We start from the raw sequence: 21,972 nt of genomic DNA, 5'->3' as shown, positions 1-21,972 counted from the left end.
GTTATTAGGAGGTACAAGTACAGCCAGTTCTATGATTCTAGACCAGCCTTTTATCTGCTTGTTATTTCAGCACTACATTCAAGTTGTGGAAAATGTGCTGTAAATTCTTAATGTCACACATATACCTTTGTCAAAGCATGACATGCATGTTTGATACAGGGTTGTTGTTTTGTATTGAGGCATGACTGTGATGTTTACATGGGCAATGTGATCTCAGTAACCAGGTTAAGATAGAATGACCTTGCAGTAACTTGTATAGTACTCAGTAGTATAGTAGGAATGACCTGTATTTAAAATGATGGGAGATTTACTGAAAAAGTTGATATTAACATCGCTGTCTTCACTGGTTTCTCCTCATGTCCTTTTGACAGTGGGATCTATGGTAAAAAAAAAAAAAGTTATTAAACCTGGAAAGGACAGCTAGCATCATGCAGGACCTTGGGTCAAAACAGATTAGTCGGTTGTGGTTTGCCTTGTTGGCCTCCTTGCTTCACTTTCAAGTGTACAGTATAAGCTCCATTGTTGTTTTGTTTCCTGTGTCATACTCAGTTTATGTCCCTTTCCTACTGTGTTGTGATGTTTCTGTGTGGAGCCCTAACTGATGAAAAGACCACCTGTCATGGTCTTTTGATTGGATTATAGGGTAAATACCGCATTCATGTAATCATCTTTATGAAACAGATATGAAGTCTAGACCACATGCCTTGCCGTACATCCGTACATGAATGATCATGACATGAAGGTAAATTTGATCCTACTGTATGCTATTATTGTTTTAAGAACAACTTCTTATTTTCAATGACGGCCTAGGAACAGTGAGTTAACTGCCTGTTCAGGGGCAGAACGACAGATTTGTACCTTGTCAGCTCGGGGGTTTGAACTTGCAACCTTCCGGTTACTAGTCCAACACTCTAACCACTAGGCTACCCCTTGACTGACGATCGCTTGCTTTCTTGAATGTTTAATTATTATCACACTCATCTTCATTAGTCATGGTAGACAAGTAATCAGGGGGGTCCGTGGGGCGACGCACAATTGGCCTAGCGTCGTCCGGGTTAGGGAGGGTTTGGCCGGTAGGGATATCCTTGTCTCATTGCGCACCAGCGACTCCTGTGGCGGGCCGGGCGCAGTGCGCGCTAACCAAGGTTGCCATGTGCCCAGTGTTTCCTCCGACACATTGGTGCGGCTGGCTTCCGGGTTGGATGCACGCTGTGTTAAGAAGCGGTGCGGCTTGGTTGGGTTGTGTATCGGAGGACGCATGACTTTCAAACTTCGTCTCTCCCGAGCCTGTACGGGAGTTGTAGCGATGAGACAAGATAGTAGCTACTAAAAAACAATTGGATACCACGAAATTGGGGAGAAAAAGGGGTAGAATTCAACAACAACAAAAAAAGAAAAATAAAGAAGTTGTGGCACAGTACTGTGTCCTTCTACTAGCAGCAACGGAAGTGTATCAAGGACACAAAACAGCAAGAACTACAAAAACTGCTGCTGTTAAATATTGATTCCTGTCTTCTGTTTCTTGGAGTAGAAACAGGGATCTGTCTGAGTTTCTCATTTTGAAATCTGCCCAAACAAAAGCATTGATTGTCAGAACTAACAAACACCCAAGGTTCAAAACTACAATGAGGATTAAAAATAAACTCTCTCACAGAAGGTGGAAATTCTATAGTTTTTCTGCCTTTTCAGGCTTTCAGCACTTTGCGTGCTCAGTCTCTGTGAACTAATATCTTTCTGCAGAGTTGTAAAAAAATAAGTTCATTTTGCCGTTTATTTCAATTCCAAAATGATATCCCAGCATCACACACACAGAAACACAAACACTGGCACATACACTCACAATACATATCCTCATCCACACATGCACTTCCATATACATTCCTTTTTAAGAGGCCAGTAAAAAACAATGTTATTATCGCTGAATAATTTATACAAATATAAAGAAGGTTTCCTTGACCTAGTAGCTATAAGTAACCCTGTAGCGCTATCCAAGCACGCTTATTTCTAGAAATATGAGACTGGGTGTAGGAAACTGGTTGAGCCAGGCAAGTTAAAAGATGAAGAAAGAATGCTCCTTTTAATATTTACAAGGTGAAACAGACTTGTTAGCAAACACTGCATTAGAGGGATTTACAGCCTTTACATTAGAGCTCAATCAATGAAGGACTGCAAATCTAAATCACTCCTGATAGAAATTGCAGACTAATGAATATTATAGGACATTAGTCTTGCATTCTAATGTATGTGTTTACATTATCACTGCTCTATGGGGCAAACACACTGATTCAAACCCAGATGTGATTATGTGGAATACTAGTCCCATGTTAGGAAGGAAGCCAGGACGGAAAGCAGCACTTTTGTTTGTGGACGTCTGTGTTGTCCACGGCCAGTGCAGCCAAAGCTGGTCCTCTTTTAATTCTAATTGGAGGAGCTGCCTTTCTGCCTGCCTCCCCTCCCATGGAAGTCCCAGTTCAAAGAGATTTGAGCCCAGCCGGACCTGCTCCGACACAGGCTCCGGACACAGGCACTGAGACAGCCAGGCAGGCAGAGAGAAAGAGACAGAAGAGAAAGAGAGTGGGAGCTGGAGGGAGGAGTCTTATTGTGGAGCTTTACTAGGCGCCTCTACTGGGTGAGTGATTGGGCGAGAGAGTGAGAGAGAGAGAGAGCGTGAGAGAGAGGGAGAGAAGGGAGGGGTGCGAGTAGAGACACTGGAACGGCAGTGAGACCGAGCGAGTGTACGAGCGAGAGAACACGAGAGAGCTCACACTGAGAGTCTACACAGGAGAGCAAAGCAAAGCTGACCACTGTCCACAAGAGTGACATAGAGAGAAGGAGAGAGAGAAGAAGAAAAGGAGGAGAAGAAGAGAGGAAAAAAGGAAAGAAGGGAGATCATTGAGGGACTGTAGCACTCATCCAGAAGTGCACAGAAGAGCACTGTTGTGTGTGTGTGTGTGCCAACATCAATTTCACACACTCGTCCACTGTGTTTCAGAGGTTCACCCGCTTCCTCTCCAGTCATGATCCCCTGGGTCGTTGTGTTACTGTGGATCTCCGGAAATGGTAAGTCAACTGGCTATGGTCCTCTTATCCACTGCATTTGTCTAGTATCTTTCTGTTATTATCTGTGTTAGTTGGTGACTGCATGTGAATCTTGAGCATTTTATCTGAAGTAGTCTTTGGTGTAAGCTGTCAGACCTGATGCTGTCAGATGTATCTAATTTTGCCTCAATGATATGTCACTGTGCTATATGGGGAAGAAACTGGTGGATAATAACGGAATACTTGTGTTTATAGCTGTTAACATTTGTAGCCGGTGCTATCCTATCTCAGGAGTTCATCATGGCTTGTGCCGATTCAGACTGAATAACCTCATCTGACAAGCTCCTCTGAGTGTTCACATCCCAGCTTGGCGAAGCGTTCGCTCCCCGTGACTCACATTATTTTGAACCTGCGACCATGTCTTTGCTGGGGATGTGCCGGGGGTTGGTCAAGACCACAGTGGACCACAGAGAATATAGAGCACTCTGACCAACACAATCGCCTTGGACTAAATATGCAGGTGATTTCATTCTTAGACAGTGTATTAGAAATGAAGATGGATGGATTGGTTATTTCCCCTACTTGCCAGCAGGTGGTTGTCTTTGGAAAACAATGTAACTCTCGCTGTCAGTAATCTGTGAGAATTCTGTAAACTTCACTATGTCGGGTGCGTGAGATGTGGCTGGTCTGAGGGCAGGTAGAGAGTAGATGAAGTGTGTTTGTTCCTCCGTGGTCACTAAGAGAGTAGAGGGAGTGTGTTTACTCCTCTGTGGTCACTAAGAGTAGGGAGAGTGTGTGTCAGTGGAGTCTACTCACAGGAAGAAGGGGAGGACCATACTCCTCAGTGAATTTCATAAAAAATACAAATAGCCAAACATTAAATATATTCACATATATTCCAAAACCTCGGAGGCTCATGGTTCTCAGTCCTTTCCATAAACTTACACAGTAATTATGACAGCTTCCGGAGGACGTCCTCCAACCTATCAGAGCTCTTGCAGCATCAAGTGACATGTTGTCCACCCAATCAAAATATCAGAGAATGAATCTAGAACTGAAAGCATAAGCTACAGCTAGCACTGCAGTGCATAAAATGTGGTGAGTAGTTGACTTAAAGAGGTAGAAATACAGTAGCTGAACAGTTTTGAACAAATGTATTTATTTTCAAATTAGGGAGAAGCACGCGAGAGAGAGCTTGCTAGCTATATTTGGTTGTACATTTTATTACTTTCACCTTCACTTAGCTAGAGAATGCAGCTAGCTAGTTTAGACTACTTGAACATCCGGCTCAAACAGAGAGGGATGTTATGTTAGCTAGCTGCCTATGTCTATCCAACACTGGAACTCTTCCAAGTCAAGGTAAGCTTTTGGTTTTATCAATTTATTGCCACTGGGGCCCACCGGTGTAACTGCTTTCTGACTGTACTGCATGACTGTAGCTAGCAGGTTTACTAACGTGTTAGTTCTAGTAACTGACTATGACGTGACAACGATGTAGTTGTGTGTAGCAGTTATGATATGAAGGTTTGGCTTGCAAAGGTTATTTTGCCAGGTCACAGACAGCTGATGTGTTGTGCGCTGAAGTCCACAAGCGATGGAAAAATGTGAGAGGAGGAGAGCGTGTAGATAGTTGCGAGAAGATTTATATATTCAACAAGCAAATTGATCATGCTGCTATGAAAGTGAACTGTGTTTGTGTGTGATCATTCTGACAATTCAGAATTTTTTATTTTTTGTATTTTTATAGACATTTCTTAAATGGAATCAAACAGAACGAAACGGGTAAAAAAATACCTCAATTTGTTCAATAGAAAATCACATTTGCAACTGTTTCTCCCTAGATTCTCGTTTCTCGCCTAGCAGGCGAGAGTGTGCAAGGCGGTATTGAATGTGTGACTGTCTTTCTCCTTGATTACTCAAAATTATCTACATAGGTAAACTTTCATTCATAGGCTAGGTTGTAGCAACCTCATGATGGGTACAGGGAAAACTTCAGTATCATCTAGTAGCCTAAACCTATTGATGTTACATTGAACTGGGTGAATGGAATATGAATGACTGTCATCATGCTGTAATAGAAATAAGGCCATGCTCATAAAAACATTTAATAATCCTCCCTCTTCTTAAACGGCACCGACCGCCACTGGTGTGTTAGCTCCTACATGGTCATGGTAACTGACCCACAAAGGGAGCAGGAGCTCATCCCAGAGTGTGTCAGGGTCAGCGGAGCTGTCACAGCTTATTTTCAAAGTTTGACCCCTCACGCTGGGCAGCCATCTAAGCAGGGTTCTGTCCCTCAGCTCTCTCAGTGTGTGTGTGCGTTTGTGTGGCTGTTTGTGTGTGTGTGTGTGTGTGTGTGCGTGTCAGATATAGAGAGAGGCATAACCTTTTGTTCAAAATCATAGAGAGAAAGAGGAAACCAAGTCTTTCTAGTTTGTGTCACAATGAACTGAATCTGACAGCTTTGAGGTTGGAACATTTACAGCGGAGGTCGTTATCAACGCTTAATTTGTTTTCCAGAATTGTATTTTCCCTTGTTCTCTAGATCACATAGAGAGAAATCAAGTAAATAATTCAAATGATAGAAAAGGTCAAGCTTGTTTTCGCTTTCAAAAACATTCTATTGTGCCCTTTTCAATGTCTAGAAATTATGTATGCATATGTTCAAGTGGCAAAAAAATATGTTCGGATGCACTTACACAACCCACTACTTTAACGTTGACTATGTTACTAAAGCTGTTAATATTGCTCTCAGTACTGCTGGTTCAGGAGTTGTACATCACATCTGAGGAGGTTGTCTGTTGTTGTATCTGTTTTTATGCTTGTGTAAGTGTATCCTGGGATGTTGACACTAACATACTGGTGTCCTGTGAAGTAGTTTGAAAGTACGTAGTAGCTATAGAGACTGTATTCCACAGTTGATGGTTATTTCTTCATGACCAGATGTTTTTTTTCTGAGATCATTGTACTATGGAAATAAGTTTAAATTGCACACGTTGAGACTGTAACATTAGGTGTCTGCCTAATTTGTGTCCTTCACTGCATGTTCAAAATGACTGCCTCAAGCTATTTATTCTCCTTTAAGCTAAGAAGCTGACAATTTACAAACTACCTGATGATGATAGCCTACCTGCTGAAATACCATATAGACAGATTGTACATTCCAATCACATCGCTGCATAGATCTCCATACATCAGCTCTGTGTGCCCAGGTATTTTACCGGCATGATATTTTATTTCCCTCATTACAGGTGATGCTTTCAGTTCTGGGAAAAACAACTAAAAACCAACCAGCACATATCTCAGATAATGCAGACAAGAGCGAGATTGCTCTGCAATTCAGCTGTTTGTTATTACCATAATATAAAATAATATAAGCCCTGGCAGGTAAACAGGAGATAACAACCTGCTTCTACTTGCCTTTTTCCCATCTCTGGTAGAGAACACGTCACCGTGTTGCTAATTCTAGTTTTACAAATTGTTACTCGGTTTATGTCGCCAGCTACTGTCAGCAGAAAACATGAGAAACCTATCTATTTTATAAAGAAGGGACGGAGGGAATTGTGAGGCCATGACTAGAGAGAGAGAGAGAGAGAGAGGTTCTGCTGATCTCAATCCTGCCTGTACTATTTGTAAGTCATCTTTTCTTCCCACATTCCATGGCACTCGCCTGGTCCGCAACTGACGAAGTGAGCCAGGAGGACACGATGTGAGCCAGGAGGACACGATGTGAGCCGGGAGGATCCTGAAAGAATGTCCCCAAAGAAGGCAGTCAATGCAGGCAAAACCTATCCCAAGACGTAGTCTGTCTCTCTCATTCCCTCTCTCTTTCTCTCTCTTCCCCTCTATCCCTGGCTCTCTTGTGTGGTACAGTGTGATTGAACACCATCTCTGCTGTCAGGGAAATGGTGCTGGAATTTCTGAGTACAGAAAGTCCCTGTGGAGGGAGCCTATTTAAGAATAGAGTCTTGTACTGGATGTGACCATCCCTGTGGCAGACTGGAACCGAAAAACCACACAGAGGTATATGGAGTGACTCTCTCTCTCAAACTAGACCCAGATTGCTGGCCTCCTTATTAAATCCATCAGCAAACTGTCCAGTGGTTCCTTGGATGGTACTTATAGGCAACATGTCTAATCATTTTGCTGGCCTCAGATTTGCACACTGGGGGCAGTGCAGCATAGCAATGGACTCCATTTCTCTCTCTCTCTTTCTCCCACTCCATCTTCTGGCTTCCTCCCTCCTTCCCAGCTCACAAGCACACTCCTAGACCTCCTAGTGCTAAGTCACCACCCTGCCATGACACTAAGCTGTTTCTTAACCCTGGAAAGAAGGTCTTAGCACACCACAAGCCTCTATTTCATTTGCTGCTGTCTGTTAACCGTCTGCCTATTCTGAACCTAAACCCGCTTTTCACGGAACACGAGCTTTGATACCAAATTCCTAATAGCTTCATAATTAAATGTCAACACAATGTCATGTTTGGTTTTTGAGATTTTGGAGTAAATCTCTTTGCTTCTTTAAAAGAGAACCCCCCCCCGTCACATTTCACAATACAAATCATCCCAAAATGACATTGGCCAATTTTGTCTCCATTTCATTGCATCATTCTGCATTCTAAGTAGTTATTTGTAAATAATGCATGTGTTAAACCCCTTGTAAATGCATGGATTATGACACAATAATCCAATTGTAATTAATAGATTTAGCTATTTCAACCACAAGCTAAAACAAATTATTATTATTTTTTTCCATATGCTTTCAAACTCCCTCCTTTGCTCATCATATGTACTTTCTCACACAGCTCCTGCTGTGGTCTACCTTCCTGTTGTCTGTGGTCAAACATGGTGGCTAAGAAGATAGAAGATATACCATGTGTCCTTCCTATATCTTAACTCTTCACTCGCTCTTCATTGACGGCACATGCTGTTAGGACATTAACCTTTGCCAGGTCACGTCTCCACAGGAGATTGATATTGATGTCCTCCATTGGGGTGTGACGTTGTAAGCCAAACTTTGTTTCCTTGTTTGTGCTTTGTGTACCATCGAGGCTAGCGTCATAAGTCACCTCAGTCGCCCATGACCCCTGCTGATTTCCGTGTCATGCTAGATTAAGCCTAATCCAATCCAGCCTGACGTTTCCCAAAGGATATTTCTGGTAGTAAACATATGAATAAATAATCAGAAGCTGTCTCTAGTAAGCTTTGGCTCTTGGTCCCAGTGGTTAGCAATGGATAGGTCTTCAAAATGTTATTTTCAAGAATATCAGATAAGGTGGGTTTATGCTGGGTTTATATGGGTTTATGCTGGGTCAATAGACCATTTTTAGTAGGTTTTTGCATTCAGAGTAAATGGCATTGTTTTTGTTTTTTTACATTCATTGATGATTGATAATAGGTTATGGCTTTTGTTACAATTTGATTAGAGTAATTAGATCATTGAGTTACCGTTTAATTAAAGCTATTGCATTTTAATCAGCTGTTGTCTGTGTAGTTAATTGTAGTGCATCATGTATCTTTATGCTTGCATCATAGGCCTTTAGCAGACACAAACAAGTATAAAGTAAGTAAGAGATCAATTCAGAGACGTAATCTTCTCTTCATATTTTTTTATTACCTTTATTTAACTAGGCAAGTCAGTTAAGAACAAGTTCTTATTTTCAATGTCAGCCTAGGAACAGTGAGTTAACTGCTTTGTTCAGGAGCAGCACGGCAGATTTTTACCTTGTCAGCTCGGGGATTCGATCTTTCAACCTTTATGGTTATTAGTCCAACGCTCTAACCACTAGACTACCTGCTGCCTAGTGTATCTGACTGCTTCATCCGATTAAATGGACGGAATCTCTTCAAGTCGGATTCCGGTCAGGGAGGAAAGGAAAATGATTCGTTTGGAACCTATTCTTCCTAACCAGGCAATGATCCACTTCCACGTAAGCAGTGTTTACTGGAGTTCATTACAATTCACCAATGGCATTACTGTTCTTAAGTATACTCCAAAGACCACCTACCTACCATTCAGAATGACATACTCCAATATGCACTCCAACCCCCACCCCCGCCTTCTCTCCCTCTCTGAGACTTTGCTCTTGGATCTCATTCCTAGGGGATGAATTTATCCAGATTGGAGCACTCTTGGCAAAAGGGCATTATCCTGGATTACGTGTCTGCTGGGCGTAATGTTAAGTAATTCAACCAGATGCTGTTGTGATCATGAGGTCACCTGTGGAGTGAGGGTTAGCACCAACCCACACTCCTCTGTCCCACCCTCTCCCCTATTCCCCCTCTTTCCTTGAAGACATAGGGCAGCACCCTACTTGGCCTGTCTGCCTTTCATAAGGAGTGTTAGGATACAGGGAGATGGCAGAAGGGGGAAGACGGGCACACTGGGCGGCAGCTGCCTTCTCTGAGCACAGTCGGGATTTTTTTGACAGATTAAAGAGGGGATTAATGGGTTCTAAATTGCAGCCTAATGCACAGGAAACAACAGGCAATGTTATTCCCTCTCAGTGGGAGCCGAGTGCAGCGGCTTGGCAGGGGAGGTCAACAGAGCCGGAGTAAGGCGGGTCATACACCACGCTTCTGTTCCGGCAGTGTTTTTCTGTCACAGCTGGTAAAAAGTGCCTACCAGTGCCTACCTCCTTGTTCCTGTGCAGGGGGTTGCCGGGCGGAGAAAAGGGGTGGAAGGAGGTAGTATAGTGGAAGTAATGCTATAACTTTGAGTGTAGCTTGGTAATCAGTTGCTAATAAGGATCTGACCCTTTTTTTAAATTTTGACCTAAAATGACATGTAGGAGAAAATAACACATTAGATCTGGTAAAAGATAATACAAACAAAAAAACGTGTGTTTTTAAAAAAATGTTCTCCATCATATTTGAAATGCAAGAGAAAGCCCATAATATAATATTGCAGTTTAGCCACTATTTAGATTTTGGCCACTAGATGGCAGCAGTGTGTGTGCAAAGTTTCAGATTGATCCAGTGAAGCATTGCAATACTGGACAATATTTTGTATCAAGTCTGCCCAAATGTGCCAAATTGGTCAGTTTATATATTTTCAAGTACATAACTATAGAGAACATACAAAAATTATATGGTAATACAAAATGTAAGTTTACACACTCCCAGGAATATCATACATGATGGTTCATTAGCATATACACTAACTTTCACACATCTAGATGGCTGGGCGGGGTGGTTGGGGAGCCAGAGACAGCAGGGGTTCAAACTGTAGAAGCCAGTTCCTACATTTGAATGTAAAAATAGATTTTATCAAACAAAACTATTCCACATTTTATCTCTGGGACTCTCAGGATGACAAATCAGAGGAAGACTACTGAATGTAAGTACATTATTTACCTTCAGGGGTGAATGTATCAAACCAGTTGCCGTGCTAAAAGTTTTTTGTTGTTGTGCACTCCCCTCAAACAATAGCCTGGTATTTTACTGTAAATTGGACAGTGCAGTTAGATTAACAAGAATTGAAGCTACCTGCCCATATAACCATGTCTATGTCCTGGAAAGGTTGCTGTTACTTACAATGTCATGCTAATCACATTAGCGCACATTAGCACAACCATCTCTGTATAGGGACACCGATCCCGAATAGGTTATTAACTTGATTTCCTCCCCTTTAGTAAAGAGACATTTCTTTCAATTATATAGTTTAGCATGTATCGTATCGAAAATGTGTGCAGATATGATCAGCTTGACACTATACACTGCATTTTAGGATTCAGAGCACTGTTTCTATTGATTTATAAATGGCACATAATAGTGCCATTCAATCCACTTTGTAGAGTTCAAAAATGATAGTTCTAATGTGTTATAGTTGTCGTTTATGTTCTTGAGAACTCCTGATTTTGCCTAAAAATAACAATCCACATATGTATTTTCACGCCTCGGCTCCATTCGCTGCCCATTTCTATTTCAGAGTGGGAAAAAAGCTGCTCCCCGCATCAATATTGTTATCAGGGCAGATCGGGAGTCATTACCTTGGGTAAATTGCATGCCATCCTATTCGCTGCCTACTGCTGCCAATATAATGTTGTGTATCCTGGAAGCGGCTGAAGCATTTGTGAGTAAGCCACCTAGCAAATACATTGACAGGATTGTTACAGGCCATGTTGGAGGGAGGATGGAAGATGCATTTGGTGTTTCGGCACAGGAGGCACTTGAGGAATTGGGTTTCTGATCTGATAACAGCTTCAGAGTGTTTTGTGGGAAGTTTCTGGGACAACCCAATATTACACCTGGATGAACTCGGCTGTCTCTACCTCCCTCTCTTCCGCCTTCCATTTCTCTCTCTCTGTTCTCCCTCTCTCATGCCAGTGTTACCTACCAGAGTTGGAAATGTCTTTTAAATTGGCCGATGCAAGTTAGCCGTATGCGTTTGTTCTGTGTGTATCGGTATGCTTGTTAGCGCATGTGTGTGTATGTGTGTCGGAGTTGCAGGTGTACGGTTGTGAAACGCCAATTACGCCTGCAAGCCTTGTGCGGCAATATATACTGAACAAAAATATAAACGCAACATGAAACATTTTTGTCCCATGTTTCATGAGCTGAAACAAAAGATCCCAGAAATGTTGCATACGCACTAAAAGCTTATTTCTATCATATTTTGTGCACAAATGAGTTTACATCCCTGTTAGTGAGCATTTATCTTTGCCAGGAAGCTGATTAAACAGCATGATCATTACACAGGTGTACATTGTGCTGGGGACAATAAAAGGTCACTCTAAAATGTGCAGTTTTGTCACACCACACATTGCCATAGATTTTTCAAGTTTTGATGGAGCGTGCAATTGGCATGCTGACTGCAGGAATGTCCACCAGAGCTGTTGCCAGAGAATTGAATGTTCATTACTCTACCATAAGCCGCCTCTAACATTGATTTAGAGAATTTGGAACCAGCCTCAGAACCGCAGACCGTGTGTAACCACACCAGCCCTGGACCTCCACATCCAACTTCTTCACCTACGGGATCGTCTGAAACCAGCCATCCGGACAGCTGATGAAACTGATAATTATTTCTGTCTGCAAAAAAGCCATTTTGTGAGAAAAAATTATTCTTATTGCCTGGGCCTGGCTCCCCAGTGGGCGGGTCTATGCCCTCCCAGGCCCAACCATGGCTGTGCCCCTGCCCAGTCATATGAAATCCATAGACTAGGGCCTAATTAATTCATTTCAATTGACTGATGTACTTAACTGTAATTTCGCTGAAATTGTTCAATGTTACGTTTATATTTTTGTTCAGTATACATGCAAATTAGCCTTTTGACTTGTTTGTGGGGAATCAGGAAAGAAAGGAGCGCCTTGCAAACTCAACTGTGGTTAAATATGTGTGTGCTTCCCTGCCAGTACAACACACATGCATCTATCTGGAAACAACAGAACAGCGGCAATATATAGCTCGCTTCTCCCAGTGATGCCTTGCGGCGGACAGCATTGACAGCAGGTGATGGCCTCCGATAGAACATCGGTTTTTTTAATTTATTTTTATTTCACCTTTATTTAACCAGGTAGGCTAGTTGAGAACAAGTTCTCATTTGCAACTGCGACCTGGCCAAGATAAAGCATAGCAGTGTGAACAGACAACACAGAGTTACACATGGAGTAAACAATTAACAAGTCAATAACACAGTAGAAAAAAGGGGAGTCTATATATACATTGTGTGCAAAAGGCATGAGAAGGTAGGCAAATAATTACAATTATGCAGATTAACACTGGAGTGATAAATGATCAGATGGTTATGTACAGGTAGAGATATTGGTGTGCAAAAGAGCAGAAAAATAAATAAAGAAAAACAGTATGGGGATGAGGTAGGTGAAAATGGGTGGGCTATTTACCAATAGACTATGTACAGCTGCAGCGATCGGTTAGCTGCTCAGATAGCAGATGTTTGAAGTTGGTGAGGGAGATAAAAGTCTCCAACTTCAGCGATTTTTGCAATTCGTTCCAGTCACAGGCAACAGAGAACTGGAACGAAAGGCGGCCAAATGAGGTGTTGGCTTTAGGGATGATCAGTGAGATACACCTGCTGGAGCGCGTGCTACGGATGGGTGTTGCCATCGTAACCAGTGAACTGAGATAAGGCGGAGCTTTACCTAGCATGGACTTGTAGATGACCTGGAGCCAGTGGGTCTGGCGACGAATATGTAGCGAGGGCCAGCCGACTAGAGCATACAAGTCGCAGTGGTGGGTGGTATAAGGTGCTTTAGTGACAAAACGGATGGCACTGTGATAAACTGCATCCAGTTTGCTGAGTAGAGTGTTGGAAGCAATTTTGTAGATGACGTCGCCGAAGTCGAGGATCGGTAGGATAGTCAGTTTTACTAGGGTAAGTTTGGCGGCGTGAGTGAAGGAGGCTTTGTTGCGGAATAGAAAGCCGACTCTTGATTTGATTTTCGATTGGAGATGTTTGATATGGGTCTGGAAGGAGAGTTTAGAGTCTAGCCAGACACCTAGGTACTTATAGATGTCCACATATTCAAGGTCGGAACCATCCAGGGTGGTGATGCTGGTCAGGCGTGCGGGTGCAGGCAGCGAACGGTTGAAAAGCATGCATTTGGTTTTACTAGCGTTTAAGAGCAGTTGGAGGCCACGGAAGGAGTGCTGTATGGCATTGAAGCTCGTTTGGAGGTTAGATAGCACAGTGTCCAAGGACGGGCCGGAAGTATATGGTGTCGTCTGCGTAGAGGTGGATCAGGGAATCGCCCGCAGCATGAGAAACATCATTGATATATACAGAGAAAAGAGTCGGCCCGAGAATTGAACCCTGTGGCACCCCCATAGAGACTGCCAGAGGACCGGACAGCATGCCCTCCGATTTGACACACTGAACTCTGTCTGCAAAGTAATTGGTGAACCAGGCAAGGCAGTCATCCGAAAAACCGAGGCTACTGAGTCTGCCGATAAGAATACGGTGATTGACAGAGTCGAAAGCCTTGGCAAGGTCTATGAAGACGGCTGCACAGTACTGTCTTTTATCGATGGCGGTTATGATATCATTTAGTACCTTGAGCGTGGCTGAGGTACACCCGTGACCGGCTCGAAAACCAGATTGCACAGCGGAGAAGGTACGGTGGGATTCGAGATGGTCAGTGACCTGTTTGTTGACTTGGCTTTCGAAGACCTTAGATAGGCAGGGCAGGATGGATATAGGTCTGTAACAGTTTGGGTCCAGGGTGTCGCCCCCTTTGAAGAGGGGGATGACTGCGGCAGCCTTCCAATCCTTGGGGATCTCAGACGATATGAAAGAGAGGTTGAACAGGCTGGTAATAGGGGTTGCGACAATGGCGGCGGATAGTTTCAGGAATAGAGGGTCCAGATTGTCAAGCGGGTCTGGATATGGTTAACAGATAGAGCCCTTCTGTAATGTTCCCCTGGCACTATTGGCTCATTGGAGTATGCCCAACTCATTCCTGCTCAGTCGGGGTCAATTCAACTGGATTATACTTTTTTAAACTAGAGGCCGCTGGGAACAGAGTTGTCTGTGGGAACCAGTCATACAGTAATTGTTAAGAGAGGCGCTATTCTTTGAGCAACTATTTAATCCAGCACTGATCAAGAAAAATGTTTTATTCAGCAAAGCACATCAGACACAACAGCTTTCACTGAACTTTTTCTTCATTCTAAACTTTTTAAATCTGTGGGCTATGTAAGCTTTGTCAATCAGGAGGCCTAATAGTGTCAGGCCTCATCCCCTTCATCAGTCTGTTGATGTGGATAGTATTTCACTAGCTGCCAAACGGGGGGTTGAGCCACCTGCTTGTCCTACTAAGATAATTAGGCAATTGAGGGAGAGGCCATTCAGTAGTCATGATCAGAAGGCTGGTATTAGAGTTAGACAGAGCCGCCCATCTACCATCTCCAACTAACGGTGGCATGATGCCAGTTTTCTTCCAGCCTAATTAGCATGTTTGTTGAAGGAAATGTAGGAGCGTTTGACACCAGGCTTAGGAAACGATGGAGCGCTTGGTTGGTGCTTAGACAGAAATATCCAATTGGCCCCCAGACAAGCCTCTACTGTAAGGCCTGTGGCTCTGTGTCATTATGAAGTTGTTTACCATCCCACTCCGTCCTCATCAGTTGTTTCCTCGAGTTACCAAAGAGCAATATGCCAATGCATATGCCTCCCATTCACAATATGTCCTTTGGTGGGCGCTACTGAGTAGAACACTGCTGCTTGAATATTGTGGTTGGGGGGTGATCTTCTGAAGTATATATCCAAGTTTCCATCTCACACTGAACATTAATACAACCCATCACACTCACGGTCCCATATCGATTGAGAGTCTCTCTGATGTCTCTGATACGAATTAGCTTGTATTCACTGAGTCCTCTCCACATGGAACAAAGAGATCTATTTTTACATGCAGTAGTAACTGGTTTTCAGACTCAGGATCAGCTATAAGTAATCAAAACATATTATGTCTCAGCCCCATCCTATACTTTATATGATTTGTCTCTCTTCATCTACATCTCAAGTCCTTATTTTATCGCCATGCCACTTTAAGGGGGTTTCAGAAATGAGTAAGTGTAAACATTGTAAATTAAACATTGCAAACATTGTGAAAGTGTAAACATTGAAAATTAAACTGTAATTAATTGGAGTTGGTATTCATATTTCTTTAAGGATTTGTAGCTTCAAGAGCACTTTTCACACCACTCTCTTTTTGTATTTGGAGCTGGAGTCCAAGTGCAATTTAATATTGTGTAGATAATTTTTTGCCAGGCCCAGGCGAAAAAAATGGTTAATTCACGATCGAGCGGTTAAATGATTTGCTATCCTTTCAAATCTGTTGGCAGGGGTTTCAATCTGGCAGGCCTCCCGGGTGAATTGACAGTGGTCATTGCTCAATCCCTAGGGGACATTAGTGCAAATCACAGAGGCACACCAGAGTCATCGCAGTTCGCCCCTTTCCCTTGGCCAGCACCCAATGCTAAATAGCAGTGCTCACTCTGGCTAACAATACTGGGTAAGGAGACTACCCTTAAACCTGATTTAATTATAACGCCTCAAAACAGGCCTGGCTCTAACACTGAGCGAGACCAAACAAAACATTGAAGGAGGAAGACCTAAGCGTAGGCAGGGAGAAGGGTCGTCCATTATTATTATTATTATTTAAAAAAAAAAGTATATATTTTTTTAGGGGGTAGAACAGCTTTAATATTGCAGATAGATTGTAGCTTCCATCAATGTAATTGTCTGCATCACTTCCAATCCCCCATATATTATTTTGCAAATATATATACATATATATACACCTACATATATATATATACATACACATATAAATACATATACATATATGTATCTTAAAAAAAATAGATATTTCCTTTATTACCCTCCAACCCTACCAGGGTCGTCCATTATTTCCTGTGTAAGGGGAAGTGGAGGGACACAGAGGATGCTCCGGCAGGCCGATGATAAACAGACTCTATGTCAGAGATTGGATTAGAGGGATAGAGAAAACTTAAAAGCAGAGTGCAGTTTATTGTAGCCTTATCTAAAGTGATAATGTTACCACAGACGGATGAGTGCAATGACGGATGAGTGGATGGTAGCTCTTATACAAGATATAACAATGGGCCAGATAGCTTGGTGGATATGCAACAACTGCACTTCTGAAAGAACAAGAAGGGCTAGCATTCAAACAGCAGGGAATAGCTCCTCCGAAATTCACCATCAATTGCAAGACCTCTAGTTGGCCCGCGGTGTGATCATTAAACCAGGTGTAGACTTCGCTCAGAAGGGCACAGATAGAATCATGGTATGTTGCTGCCATTTGAGGGCTATTTTAGCTAAGATATGTCCAAGACAATGGAGAAGTTATTCTCAGATATGTGTAAGGTGGAAGTATGTATTTCTGCTCTAGTTGGGGGTTGCTATGTTTGAAATGAGTGTTTGACAAAGTTGTGTGTCTGAGAGGATCACTCTCAGGGAGGGTGTAGATTGCTGTTGATGCTCAAAGAAAGCTGAAACTGGTTACGTTTGGAGGTATTTAGGTAAGCCAACTGTTCTAGTTTTCCACAATGACTCCTGGGGATTTTCTCTCCCTTCTGAAGTCTATGTTATCTAATTGTTGGTCTGATTAAGAACATAAGAATACAATACCTCCCAAGGTAAACAAAGCTATCTCCTGCTTGGAAGAGGGAGAGAAAAAAACTCAAAGGGAAGGGGGGATTGTTGTCACAAGTTAAACGTATCTGAAGCTTGCAGTCCTAATCCGGGCTAGGGATGTGCATGTGTGTTTTTGTGTGACTGAGAGCAAATGAGATTATTCTCCTCTTTCGTTGGATGCTAATTGTATTACTAAACATTGTTTGCGTATCTGACTCATAGCAGCGCGACTCTCACGTTGGGTTTCTGTGATGTTGGACACAATTTTGCTCATAGTTGAGGAGTAAGAAAATAAAAAATCTGACTGGGAAAAAACTTGTTGAATCAACGTTGTTTCCACATCATTTCAACAACAACAACAACAACAATATATGTGATTACCTTGAATCAACTTGGAAAACCGATTGGATTAGAGAAAATTAATCAAGGAAATTTAGATTTTATTTTCACTAGACGTTGAACTGACATCTGTGCCCAGTGGGATGGGTTTTGAAATACCCTTGCATGACTTTTGAATAATGGTGCATGCCCCCAGGCCAATTCTGTGTGACACTAGCAAGGCAGGACATAAAAAACACAGAAGGGCATCTAAAGTTGATCATGGCAGTGCACTGTGGCATGTTCAGGGGTGTCACAAATCCCCCACTCACCTCCTCCGAGTGTCCTTAAACTTCTCCAGGTCTTTGTGTTCACGGGGACCGGCTTGAATTATTAACAGTCTTTCATTAAAATGCACTTTTCAGGACTGCAGCCAGAGAAACTCGGGCTAGTTTGACGAACTCGTTTGGATTAAGGGAGACACAGTGCCGTGGTGGAGATTTACGACGGAAAAAGTTGGATGTCCCGCAGCCCAGAGAGTCTCTTCCAGATGGGCCTGTTCCACACAGAGTGGGGAGTTAATGGCTTGGAGTCTGCCGTCACTCCTCTACTGCTGCTCTCTAACTGCCAAATGTGATCTTGTCCCCCTATTTTCTCTTTTCTTCCATGGCAGCCTATTACCTAGGATCGTTTCAACCCAAATCCTTTCTGTTATTTGTAAGGAACCATAGGTATTCATAGTGTGTTCATATTCATACTGAATTCCCTACTGAAAACATACTTTGTTTTCATGAGCCAAAGTACCAGAACAACACTAATGAGCAGTGCCTGTGTGGGCCCTGGCATCATTGTAGTATGAACTGTAATTATTCTCCCAAAAGCAGCCATCATTGCTTCAACTCTGCTGTGCATCTCTTGATCACCTCCATATTGGGAGAAAATGGGGAATGAACAACCCAAAAATACAAGTAACTTTCAGTGCCTCGGCAGCTCTTTGAAGGCTGACAAACAAGTGTCTTTCATGTTAAAACCAGCAGACGTGTGGTACAGAAAGAGAATAACACAGACAGAGATCAGTATCCAGGGGTAGGAGATCAGAGATCAGTATCCAGGGGTAGGAGATCAGAGATCAGTATCCAGGGGTAGGAGATCAGAGATCAGTATCCAGGGGTAGGAGATCAGAAAGGGAAGATTTTGCGGTCTCTCTTTATGTGCCTGTACTCAAGGCCTCCTCAGGAAATGGCATCTACTTCATAGTTTCTCCTCACATTTATTCTGACCCATCTCTCTCTAGCAAAGAAAGATGAAAAAAGGGAGAAACCAAACCCCATCAAAAGGCTCGAGCCCAATTAGGGTGCAAAGTGAACTGACCATTTACTAAACTGGAAAGTCACCCTGATGCTTTCCACAGTTAATGAGGTGGGATGATGAATTGGAACATGTAACTGATGCTCTGATTTCATCAGCCACAGCAGGTAACAGGCAAAGGGCATCAGAGACATAGAGCGAGTATACACTTGATCTGTCTCTGTATTGTTGTGAAATGAGGAGGGTGTTAAACCAAAGGAGACATTGTGTGTTTCACATCCTGGATTTCTTGGGGCTAGTGTGTCAACAAGGTTTAGAGATGGTTACACATAATATTTTTCCCCGTCCACAACACACACACATACACACACACAAGCACGCATATACCCCTGTGAGAGAGAGTGGGCTGTTGCTTCAAGAATCTGTTATCTCTGCATTAATGATGGAGCGGGAGCTGTGGTGGCCCTCACCGAGACATGAACCAGATTTTAACCTGGGCTCCCATGGGTTGAGGGCTGCATGTCTCCAACATGTCACAACTCTATCGCTGCTGGGAGGGGGCTGTATGTCATCATTGTAATACCCCCCCCCCCCCATCTCTAAAAGTAAGGCAGCTTTCAATGGAAGAGGAAGGAGGGTGGAGGGGGTTGGATGTGGGGGCTGTTTGCCTGGCTGAGATGGCTTGCCGCAACAGTTAGACCGACAGCTCTAATCAATTACAGGGACAGACCGCTGTGAACAAACAGCCTAATGGAAATAAAGTGGAAATTATCAACCCAGGAATGAGAGGAAAGAAGGAGGAGAGAGGATGAAAAAGATGCAGGCTCAGACTTGATCATTACAAAGGCAAATTGCCACTTTGAGAAAGGAAAATATGTTTTCATTTACATCATTATTTATAATGAAAATGGAGAAAGAAAGAGAATCCATCCGCAGACCGTCAAATGTCCCTTTCTGACTTCTTGTTCTCTAACAGCATCACCACCTCAGATCCCCCTCCCTCCCTCCCTCCCTCCCTCCCTCCCTCCCTCCCTCCCTCCCTCCCTCCCTCCCTCCCTCCCTCCAACACACACACACACACAAGCACACCATGTTGCTCTGAGGAAGCCACGCTCCACTAATACAGCTCGGCTGGAGAAAGCATGTGAGCATATGTCATTAAAATGCTTAGACATGTGGAAGGGAGTGTCGAGAGATGGAGAGGAAAGGAGAAACATCTGGGGAAGAGTTTGTCAGGTGCAATCAGCATGATATCTACCCACCTATAGACCCCTGCCAGACAGGTAGGTCAAGGGGGAGCCAAAATAGGACACCCCACCATTCTCCTCGACTTCTCAGAGAGAGAGAGAGAGGTGTGTGACTCATATGAGAGAGACAGTTGTTTGTGTGAGAAAACAGAGTGTAATGAAGGACGGTGAAGGGGAAGAGAAGAGTATTTCTTCTTAAGACGATGTAGAGGATTCAAGAAAATCTCAGATGGCTCCGTCTTCAAGAATATGAACTGACAGGTGGGAGTGTTGTTTCACCTAATTTTATAAGAAAAGGGCTTGGGGCGAAGCCGAATGAAGATGTATCAGAGATTTCAGACTAACTCAGAGTGGAGACAGAGGTCAAACGGCTGAGCTGGTGTAACAAGAGAACAAGTCAGGTGAAGCCGATTAACAGAAGACTGAATTTCAAATAAGCTCTATTGGCCTCAGCTGTCAAATTTAAATTTGAGACCTTGTCGTCTGCTTTTCAAAGTGCGCCCATGCTGTTAGAGAGAATAGCCAGCCTTTTAACGGCAGGGATTGTGACGTTGTATCAGGTCAGGCAGGTGGAAGACAAAAAAAGTAAGAAGACAAATGATGAAGAAGCAGAAACAGTTTGTTCCTAAAGGGCCAGGGAAAGTTTCAGTGTTGTGCAGTTTCCCAGTAAGTGTTGCAAGGGCTAAAGACACCACCGGGGCAATGTTGTGTTACTGAATTAAATTGCTGAGGAACTGACCCTGTGGGGAGGCTCGCAACAGTCCGCTGAAGTTCTGCCCAGTTACCTTTCTTAACCAGACTGTGCGGCTCTGGTCCAAGGTTAACCAACGCTGCTCTCTGTCCTGCTGCTTTTATTATGAGTCTGAAAAGGACTGATGTAAAAGAGGTCAGGCTCAATGAGACACAGCAGTGAAAGTTGATTTGAGTGTCACCCAATAACAAATGGTTGAATAGCTGCATTCCACAAAAGACTGCTACTGTACAGTTTGTGCATGCAAGCTGTTTTCATAAGCACGTTAAGTGAAAGCAGGGCAGGAACAGAGGGAGAAGGATGTTTGGTTACGTGTGTGCATGTGTATGTGTGTGTGTGCATGTGTATGTGTGTGTGATGGAACCACAGAGGTTGTGTGGAGGCGCTGTACTGCGAAAGGTGCCAGAGTGTGTTTGTCATAGGCAGCGTAATGTCGAGGAGAAAGGGGACTGCAGAGAGAGACTTTCCCTAGGCACACAGAGTCTGTCAGACTGATTAAGTCATACGGGCTGAGTGAGAGCTGGGAAATTGAATCAGTGCATGCTGGGGTAGTATGTCATGAAGGAAAAATAAATAAATAAATAAATACAAACATAAAAGTATTAACATGATGGTACATCAGATATGCACTTATACCTGTTCCCAAAGGCCATGGCGCACCAGTGTGCTCTCATTCCCCCTCCTCAGGCAATGTAAAGCAGGTCAAGACATCTTAAAGTTCACCGAACGCAACATGACAGGACAACTCCAACATACTGTGTGACAGCTAGTGTTGTGGAGAGATGAGTGATGTTGGCCTGTGTCTTGTAGTAGGGGGAGGAATATGAAAGCCTGCTGGTGAGATAGGGACTTATCTATTTTAGCTTCAACTCACAGCTAAGAAACATGATGAAAAAACAGATGTGAACCACAAAAGAGTTTCACGTAGGAAGTACAAGTACAAGATTAACTTTTTAAAATTCTAAGTATGAGAGAGGCATATAGTTTCACAGCCATCCACCCAGTCCGTCTCTAGGCTGAGGCTGTCTATCACGTTATGGGGTGTGGTACAGGAGTGAAGACATCTGATGGAACACCGGTCTCCACTGCTACTGGCACTCTCACCCTCCATATGAACACGCTCCCTCTCCACCTCTCTAAACACGCTCCCTCTCCACCTCTCTAAACACGCTCCCTCTCCACCTCT

General features: G+C 43.2%; 1 protein-coding gene across 2 annotated transcripts in view; it reads left to right on the top strand.

Annotated features, from left to right (window-relative positions):
• The first annotated feature begins 2,797 nt into the window (after positions 1-2,797).
• LOC139386104 (kin of IRRE-like protein 3) overlaps positions 2,798-21,972 on the top strand; it is a 209,729-nt gene continuing 190,554 nt past the window's right edge. For both annotated transcript variants that reach the window (XM_071131532.1, XM_071131531.1), the window contains exon 1: positions 2,798-3,060. In XM_071131532.1, coding sequence (XP_070987633.1) covers positions 3,018-3,060 — 43 coding nt within the window. In that variant the 5' untranslated portion in view covers positions 2,798-3,017. The remainder of the gene's footprint in view (positions 3,061-21,972) is intronic.

This window comes from Oncorhynchus clarkii, chromosome 27 (assembly GCF_045791955.1).
Source record: "Oncorhynchus clarkii lewisi isolate Uvic-CL-2024 chromosome 27, UVic_Ocla_1.0, whole genome shotgun sequence".
In the NCBI taxonomy this organism is placed as follows: Eukaryota; Metazoa; Chordata; class Actinopteri; order Salmoniformes; family Salmonidae; genus Oncorhynchus; species Oncorhynchus clarkii.
This window is presented reverse-complemented; position numbering and strand designations above follow the sequence as displayed.